Below are 9,216 nucleotides of genomic sequence, written 5' to 3'. Positions count from 1 at the left end.
CGTCTTTAAGATTACAATGACGCTTTCAGAATCATGTTTGATTGAAAATTAACGTCTGTACAGAGGCTTAAAGTACATAACTTTTGGAGCCTCCGCTATAAACAAATAGAATTGTGCGAAAACTATTGCACCTACAGCGCCCACTTTTGGCACACTTTTAAAGTATGACAAAACCTTCAACATGTCATAGGTTTTATAAAATTTTAACAATAAATGCGATAGTTATAAACAAATTAAAAAATGGGCACTTTTCTTGTCTTTTTGCAATAACAAGAGACAGAGATAAATTATTAATAAATAGAATAATAAGAAGTGGCCCTAAATATGATCCTTGGGGTACTACAGTTGTAAAATAAATATTGAGACAGTACGTTTCACATCTTGCGAGTGTAAGAATCTTTTGCGCCAAAGGTTTAGTGACCTTGATATATTTATTTCAGGTCATTAAGTACTTTGGATTTTTAGGTTAATCTCACGAGAAAGCGAATTTATATTAAATTTTTAAGGTGTCGCATTAAGAGACAGTCCTGTGGGTTTGGCAGCCTACATCCTGGAGAAATTTACGACCTGGACAAATCTCGCTTGGAAGGACTTAGACGACGGAGGACTGACGAAAAAGTTCTCTTTGACCAACCTTCTGGATAACGTGATGATATACTGGGTGACGAGATCTATTACCACGTCGATGAGATTGTATTCTGAGACCTTCAACCAGGCCAGCTATGATTCACAATTAGAGAAGTATGTGTTAATGTTAATAAAGTTATCAATCTAATTATTTTTTTGGTTTTGGTCAGCTGTTTGAACAACGTACCAGTGAGAGTTCCAAGCGCCTGTGCCAGATTTTCCAAGGATTTACTTATCCATCCGGAAAGTATACTTCGAGATAAATTCAAGAATCTCATCCACATTTCGGATCTGGAGGGGGGCCATTTCGCCGCGTTCGAAGTTCCTAAGACTCTGGCTGATGATGTATATGCGTTCATTGATAAACTCGAAACGTTGCAAAGTAGCAAATAGTTTTTAATGTTGTTATTTTTCAATAAATTAATCTCCTACATTTTTTTTTTCGAATTTCAGTTATTAACAGTCACTAAAATTCGTCAAAATTGGAACATTTCATGCGCAATTTATAGAAACTAGGTTTGTTTCTAAATATTCTATAAATTACTAAAACAATACAATATTTTCTATGATAAATAAATCAGTGGTAGATATTTTACCACACCCTGTTGCAAACAACAACACTTTTCCCACTTTACATACTTAATATAGATAGCGGTGTCTTGAAATCTATATATGTATACCCCGCCAAATCATTTGGCCAAGGTAGTTATTATATCTCCAAATATACAACATAAAAATGATCAGTAAAGTTAAGCGTAGTTGTTGTGAGTCGAGCAAATTTCGAGACGGGTGTTACAAGAGTGCTAGTAATAGCGTCGATCGCGTTCGTCTTAGTGGCAGCTTACATGAAAACGAAATTTTTATTCGAAGTACCGCCTCTACCTCAGCTAGAAGATACTTGGTGGGGTCCTAGAGACCCATCCAAGGAGGATGGCGAGATTAGGCCCTTCAAAATCAATGTTTCTGATGAGGTAATATGTAAAACGTATGTAAAAAACACAAAATTTTCTTTCAATTCGATTAAAAGCATATTTTGTCATTAACAAGTAGCAGTCTAATGTTTTGATAAGCGAGTTAGTTTAACAATTTTCCAGTTCAAAAGATAAGCGGGATATTTGTTAAGTATTTATTGTCACAAAATAAAAGTAACCGAGTTTCAGCTAGTCTGCGGCTTTTCTTAAATAGTACAGAGAATGTAAAAATTAGTCCTCTTGACAAGTTCCAACACGTCTTTACTTGTTCAGGCATGTAAAGACTGTATGGATTCAGGAATTCATGTATGCATAAGTGAGAAAGGATACAAATTATGTTGCTTTTGCTTTATATTGCTTTCTCAAGACATTCAATAATTATTCATACAAAGCTCTTGCTAGAAATAAAAAGAAATTCATCAGTTCAGTAATTTTCATTTACTAACAGTGGTTTATCAAAATGAATTATTAAAAGCGAGAATTGACGAATGATCAGTCAAAATCTCATTTTTACCAGGTCATATCGATGCGATACGTTATCTAAATGATATAAATAAAGATAAACAAAAGTATGTAGTGTTAATAGCAACCAATAAAATTTAAATAAACATTTTTATATAGCTGTTTATAATTTAACTGATTCTTGTATTACAAACACCTTATGTATAAGTAGGTACTTTTTGCATAAAATTCTCAATGTTATAATAATACTCTATAAATTGTCCTATTTTAATATATTTAATATTGATAGAAATATGATGAAACGTCAAAAACTACATGATTTATGAAATTGAACAACAAAAAAATTATATTAATAAACAAATAATAATAATAATTGTATTTTATATATTTAAAGAATATATGTCGCAATTGTTCATGTTCATTAAAAGCTTCTTCCAGATACTCAAAGACCTGCAGCAAAGGCTGGCCAACGCCCTACCCTTCCAGGAACCTCTGGAAGGCGTGAAGCAGCACTACGGCATTAACACTCACCTTCTGAAGAACATCGTCGACTTCTGGAGAACGAAATACAACTGGAGGGAGAGGGAGAAGTTCCTTAATCAGTACCCCCAGTTCACGGTGAGCGTACAGGGGTTGAGGATCCACTATTTGCACGTCAAACCAAAGGAAACCAAGGGGGTGAAGGTGTTGCCCTTACTTTTGCTCCATGGCTGGCCTGGGTCGATCAGGGAGTTCTACGAGATCATCCCTCTCCTGACCACCCCCCAGAAAGGAAGAGATTTCGTTTTTGAGCTTATAGTTCCTTCCTTACCAGGTTAATGTTTACATATGCCATTTCATTTATCCATCCAAATCTATTTCGTTCTTAAAATATAAGTTAATTTAAATGCTGCATAAAAAAATCTGTAAACGTTTGATTGTTTCTTCTGTTTTCTTCAAGGTGGCTAAAATGATGAAAATCCAAACGCAGAATTACTTGAAATTCTCTAATGAAAAATTAAAACATTTTTTTATTGGAGATAACACTATTCCTTCACTTTGCAGGCTACGGTTTCTCAGAGGCAGCAGTTGGACCGGGGTTAGGCGCTATCCAAATGGCTGTCGTCTTCAAGAACTTCATGGCTCGATTGGGCTACGAGAAATACTACATCCAAGGAGGCGATTGGGGTGCTGCCATAGTCCAACACGTGTCTACACTCTTTCCAGAGAGGATAATAGGGGTACATTCGAATATGTGCGTTGTCAACAATGCCCTGTCAAATTTGAAGTGGTTTTTGGGTAGTCTCTATCCTTCCCTGATCGTCAGCAAAGAATTGGAACACAGAGTGTATCCTTTGTCGGAGAAGTTTTCCTTTTTTATGCTGGAGTTTGGGTACATGCATCTACAGTGCACCAAGCCCGACACTGTAGGTATGTACGTTCAAAATAATTAAATTAATTAATACTTATTAAATATTTTTTTAGGGGTTGCATTAAGGGATAGCCCTGTGGGTTTGGCAGCCTACATTTTGGAGAAGTTCACGACCTGGACGAACCCAGATTGGAAAGACCTAGACGACGGGGGGCTGACGAAAAAATACTCTCTGACCAATCTTCTGGATAACGTGATGATATACTGGGTGTCTAGGTCTATTACTACCTCGATGAGGCTCTATGCTGAAACCTCAAATAAAGCTCAGAGCAGTATTCCAATAGACAGGTGCGTTATTAATACTTATCAATTTTTTTAATATTTACATTGTTTATTTTTCCATTATAATCAATGATGCCTCTATCCGAATAAGAAGGTACTTTCGTGACCTAATACAAAACTAATATTTTTCAGAATACCAGTGCAAGTACCAAGTGGTTGTGCTAGATTTTCTCATGAATTATTTATCCAACCTGACTTCGTATTAAGAGGCAAATACAACAATTTGATTCATATTTCGGATCTCGAGGGAGGTCACTTCGCGGCATTCGAAGCTCCTGAAGTCCTCTCTGAAGACGTTTTTGCCTTCACGGAAAAAGTGGAGGCTTTGAGAGAGTCCAGCAAATGAATGACTGTGTTTTGTTGTTGATAGTGTTTGTTTTTGTATATTTTTCTCAATAAACAAATATCTTACAAATTATTTTCAATTACGCTCAAAAGATTTTGTTGTGCTGTTCCATTAGTTCAATCCACTTCACGTTTCTTTAAATATCTTCAACATCCCGTACATGAACGATAATTCTCCTATCTTAGATTTCATGCTATGACGCGTTGTGTATTTTGAACTCGACACTTATATCGCACCAGCCAAGGTCATTGCCATATCTTCAAATAGACAGCAAAAAAATAGTGGTACAGTAAGCGTACTAGTCGAGAGCCGACATGGGTGTTACAAGGGTGTTAGTAATAGCCTCGATTGGGGTTGTGTTAGTGGGAATTTACTTGAAAGGGAAATCTCTGTTCGAAGTACCGCCTCTACCTCAGCTAGAAGATACTTGGTGGGGCCCCAGAGATCCCTCGAAGGAGGATACTGAGATTAGACCCTTCAAAATCAATGTTTCTGATGAGGTTTGTAGGAAATTCAGGAAGTCCAATCATCAGTGATGTGAGTCAAATATAATTGTACAGTAAACTTCTTTCAGATTCTCATAGACCTGCAGCAAAGGCTGGCCAACGCGCTACCTTTCCAGGAGCCCCTGGAAGGTGCCAAGCAGCATTATGGTATTAACACCCACCTCCTGAAGAACATCGTCGACTTCTGGCGAACGAAATATAACTGGAGGGAGAGGGAGAAGTTCCTCAACCAGTACCCCCAGTTCACAGTCAGCGTACAGGGATTGAAGATCCACTACTTACATATCAAACCAAAGGAAACAGAGGGAGTAAAGGTATTGCCTTTATTGTTGCTCCATGGTTGGCCGGGGTCGATCAGGGAGTTCTACGAATTTATTCCTCTCCTCACCACCCCAGAAAAGGGGAGGGGTTTCGTTTTTGAGGTTATAGTACCAGCCCTACCAGTTAAGTTAAAATCTGTCATTGTTCTATTTAGTTATTATTATAACAATATGTTCTATATTGATGTTTTCCTTTACTTTGCAGGCTATGGTTTCTCAGAGGCAGCAGTTCGACCAGGGTTAGGCGCTATCCAAATGGCTGTCGTCTTCAAGAACCTCATGGCTCGATTGGGCTACCAAAAGTACTACCTCCAAGGCGGCGATTGGGGTGCTGCCATAGTCCAATACATGTCTACACTCTTTCCCGAAAAGATAATAGGAGTCCATTCAAATATGTGCTTTGTCAACAATGTCCTCTCAAATCTGAAGTTGTTTTTGGGCAGTTTCTACCCTTCGCTGGTCGTCAGCAAGGAATTAGAAGATAAGGTATATCCTTTGTCGGAGAAGTTTTCCTTTAATCTTCTAGAGACTGGGTACATGCATTTGCAAGCTACGAAACCTGACACTGTAGGTGTGTAGACAGATTTTAAATAATAAGAACTTGGACAGGATACCAAAAATGAAATACTTGTGACGTAGGAAGTAGCAATTAATGACAAAAATCTTTTCTTTAAGGTGTTGCACTGAGAGACAGCCCTGTGGGTTTGGCGGCTTATATTTTGGAAAAGTTTACAACGGGCACAAACCCCGAGTGGAAAGACTTGGATGATGGGGGATTGACGAAAAAATTTTCTCTCACCAACCTTCTGGATAACGTGATGATATACTGGGTGACTAGGTCATTCACCACCTCGATGAGGCTCTATGCTGAAACCTTAAACAAAGCTCATCGCGGTTTTGGAATAGAAAGGTACGTTTTTATTTATTTATTGTAATTTATTTCAATATTCCTCTATCTGAATTACGTTTTTCATGAAACTAGATGAATATTTTTCTTTCAGGATCCCTGTAGAGGTTCCAAGCGGTTGTGCTAGATTTTCTCATGAATTATTTATCCAACCTGACTTCGTATTGAGAGGCAAATACAGCAATTTGATTCATATTTCGGACCTTGAGGGAGGCCACTTCGCGGCGTTCGAGGCTCCCGAAATCCTCGCCGAAGACGTTTTTGCCTTCACGGAAAAAGTGGAGGCTTTGAGAAAGTCCAGCGAATGATTTCATAATGTTTGTTTTTGTTATCTTTTATTGTTCAATAAATGAATGTCTTACAAGTTAATTTTATTCAAAACCCATTTTAAATAATAATAATAATAAAGATCAGCAGTTGATTTGTTCTAGTCTTCTATTGTTTTTGTAAAAAATGTCTGTTTTAAATAAATATTTATTGAAAAATGTGGTTCGATCGTAGATTATTTTTCTACTGCCATAATTTCAACTGTTTTTATTTATCCACTTTATTTTTGTCATACGTTTCATTGTCTAATACATCTGGGAATTATATCTGAAATATTATTCTATTTATAATAAATTGTAACCTCCATCACCATATAATTATTTACAATTAAGAACAACAAAACTTCACTCACGTAAATGTACTTATTTCCCACCATAAAATTTCTGATATTTGGCCAAGGTCACTATCATATCTATCGTATCAAAAATAATTTAACAGAAAAACCGTCAACATGAGTATCAGTTCACAATAGAGCATAATTCAGGATGGGTCTAAAACGGGTGTTAGTAACATGGTCGATCGCAATTGTGTTAGTGGCAGTTTACATGAAAGGGAAGGTTTTATTCGAAGTACCGCCCCTGCCTCAGCTTGAGGAAACCTGGTGGGGTCCTAGAGACCCCTCGAAGGGAGACACCGAAATCAGGCCCTTCAAAATCAACGTTTCGGATGAGGTAACGGAAGAAGTTCCTTTTTTTTGCTTTTATATCACAGGAAACACAGAAAACATCTAGATTTTTCGATTAATGACCTCTTACAATTTTAACGGTTGCGCCCCTGTGTCTATAAATTCTGTTATCTTCACTTATTTGAAACATACATAAATATAACTTTTTTTATCTCAAAACAGGTCCATGAAATGTAAATGTTTATATAAAAATATACTCCCAAATTTGGATAATGGAAAAGTCCATCAATTTTTTTACTTTTAAATCGTAACAAAATGAAGGTCATGACAGCCGAGATCAAAATATGCGTGCTCATCTATCAACAGTGATTCGTCCAAATGATTTGTTAAAAAGACAATTAGAGATACGCTACATTCGAGCTGATAATACAATTAATTGACAAATGACTAGGCGAGATCACATTTTTCTCCAGTCATGTCGATACTCACGAGATTACGTAAGTTACATGATAAAATTGAAACAAACATTATTTCAATAATTTGAACGATAATGAGTAATACTCAGTGGCGTACCAACGGTTTTTAACGGGTAGCGTTTATAATGAAATTAATACTCGCCTTAAATTTTGTATTTGGTTACTTTTGTTAAAAACGAAATTTGGATTTCGAATTGTCAGTATAATAAAAAAATAAATGTTACAAATCGAACCATTTTTAGTAACCCACCAATAACTGTAATGAATTAATACAAGCTAGTGTACGTCATATATCTTTGAGAAACTTTATAATAAGTTATTTACTCCTATGAAGCAGTCCTGTAGCGACAGTTAACTTTAGTATACATTTTTAGGTCTGCATATAGCAGATATTTGACATTTGGATATGTAACGTCATTAATAAAGAGTGGAAACAATATGGGGCCCAGGATACAGCCCTGAGGTATTCCCAGGACTGAACATCGAAGATGTATTTCGCTAATAAATACGTAAAAGATCAAGATATCGTTGAGTAGTGGATGACAAAACCACGCTGACCTTTAAAATTAGATTTTGAGGATGATGATACAAAATTCGTAAATGATTTAATTTTTTTAGGCACTCAAAGATCTGCAGCGAAGATTAGCAAACGCCTTACCTTTCCAAGAACCCTTAGAAGATGTGAAGCAGCACTACGGTATGAACGCCAATCTCCTGAAGAACATCGTCGACTTCTGGCGAACGAAGTACGACTGGAGGGAGAGGGAGAAGTTCCTCAACCAGTACCCCCAGTTCACGGTGAGCGTACAGGGGTTGAGGATCCACTATTTGCACGTCAAACCGAAAGAAACCAAGGGAGTGAAGGTTTTGCCCTTATTGCTGCTCCATGATTGGCCAGGTTCGATCAGGGAGTTCTACGAGATGATTCCTCTGCTCACCACCCCTCAGAAGGGAAGGGACTTCGTTTTTGAGGTTATAGCACCCTCTATGCCAGTTAAGTTTCCCTCTTTATAGTTTAGTGCATAAGTATTGAAAGATTTAAGACAAAATTTTGATTTTCCAACTAATTTTATGTCGTCTTTGCTACATAGGCTACTATTGTATTGTTTGTTTTTTGCCAGCATTTTCAACAACATTCCGGTGGAAGTCCCAAGTGCGTGCGCCAGATTTTCCAACGAATTAATAGTCCATCCTGACTGCATCCTGAGAGACAAATTCATGAACCTCGTCCAGATTTCTGACCTCGAAGGAGGTCACTTTGCCGCATTCGAAGCGCCCGAAGCTCTAGCTGGCGACGTTTACGCTTTCGTGGAAAAAGTAGAAGCGCTGAGGAAGATCGACAAGTGATTTATTTTAGTCTTCTGTTGTTTTTTTGTAAAAAAAAATATGTTTCCAATAAAGATTTGTTAAGAAAAGTTGAAAAAAAATATTAATACCACCGAACATATTCAAAATTGTAGTTCTATTTTTCACTTTATAAGCTAATATTTTCATTCCTTCACTTTCTATCTCAATAAATTCAAAGTTCTATTGTTTTTTCGGTTTATTTTTGCCATACGTGTCGTTACGAGCCATCAGCGGAAGTAATGATAGGTATAAAACATCTGGGAATTATGTTTGGTGTGGCGTACTATTTATAGCAAATTTTATCCTCCGTAACCATACAATTATTAACAATTGAGAACAATAAAACTTCACTCATCCTTTCCTTATCATTATTGCGATCCGAATAGACCAAGCAAATTAAGTTTTTACTCGAAAAACGTCCTATCCGCTAGATTATTGTAAAATTGTCTAAAGGAACATAATACAAGACATCTCTCGTCTCGTGAGTCAAAAACTTTTATTAGCTAACTTTTCTATTTAAACAAATAAGTGAGGAAAACAGTTTTTTCACTTTGCAGGGAAAACCATCAATTTTAGCGAAAAGTGACTCTCAGACAGCTTATAGGGAGT

General features: G+C 36.8%; 4 protein-coding genes across 6 annotated transcripts in view; all 4 read left to right on the top strand.

Annotated features, from left to right (window-relative positions):
• Positions 1 to 1,053, top strand: part of LOC108910415 (juvenile hormone epoxide hydrolase 1) — a 3,519-nt gene extending 2,466 nt beyond the window's left edge. Inside the window, exons 4-5 of the mRNA XM_018715003.2 lie at positions 507 to 741; positions 798 to 1,053. Coding sequence (XP_018570519.1) covers positions 507 to 741; positions 798 to 1,020 — 458 coding nt within the window. The 3' untranslated portion in view covers positions 1,021 to 1,053. The remainder of the gene's footprint in view (positions 1 to 506; positions 742 to 797) is intronic.
• Positions 1,054 to 1,488: 435 nt separating this feature from the next.
• On the top strand, positions 1,489 to 6,213 carry LOC111691294 (juvenile hormone epoxide hydrolase 1-like; the record flags this gene model as incomplete). Of its 3 annotated transcripts, none has more annotated exon segments than XM_023454296.1 (5): positions 1,489 to 1,598; positions 4,674 to 5,049; positions 5,131 to 5,496; positions 5,601 to 5,835; positions 5,927 to 6,213. In XM_023454296.1, coding segments are annotated over 5 exon segments (1,301 nt in total), but the record flags the coding sequence as incomplete, so codon positions are not given.
• Positions 6,214 to 6,639: 426 nt separating this feature from the next.
• LOC108910441 (juvenile hormone epoxide hydrolase 1-like) lies at positions 6,640 to 8,675 on the top strand. Its single transcript, XM_018715038.1, has 2 exons — positions 6,640 to 6,830; positions 7,879 to 8,675. Exons 1-2 carry the CDS (start codon positions 6,645 to 6,647, stop codon positions 8,272 to 8,274), a joined length of 582 nt encoding a protein of 193 aa, XP_018570554.1. The 5' UTR covers positions 6,640 to 6,644; the 3' UTR covers positions 8,275 to 8,675.
• LOC108910442 (juvenile hormone epoxide hydrolase-like) lies at positions 8,283 to 8,675 on the top strand. The gene has a single exon (XM_018715040.1). It carries the CDS (start codon positions 8,332 to 8,334, stop codon positions 8,605 to 8,607), a length of 276 nt encoding a protein of 91 aa, XP_018570556.1. The 5' UTR covers positions 8,283 to 8,331; the 3' UTR covers positions 8,608 to 8,675.
• Positions 8,676 to 9,216: the final 541 nt, after the last annotated feature.

The sequence above is a fragment of the Anoplophora glabripennis genome, unplaced genomic scaffold (assembly GCF_000390285.2).
Source record: "Anoplophora glabripennis isolate ALB-LARVAE unplaced genomic scaffold, Agla_2.0 scaffold252, whole genome shotgun sequence".
NCBI classification, from domain to species: Eukaryota; Metazoa; Arthropoda; class Insecta; order Coleoptera; family Cerambycidae; genus Anoplophora; species Anoplophora glabripennis.
Note: the sequence above shows the minus strand (reverse complement) of the source record. Positions and strands in the feature narration are given on the sequence as shown.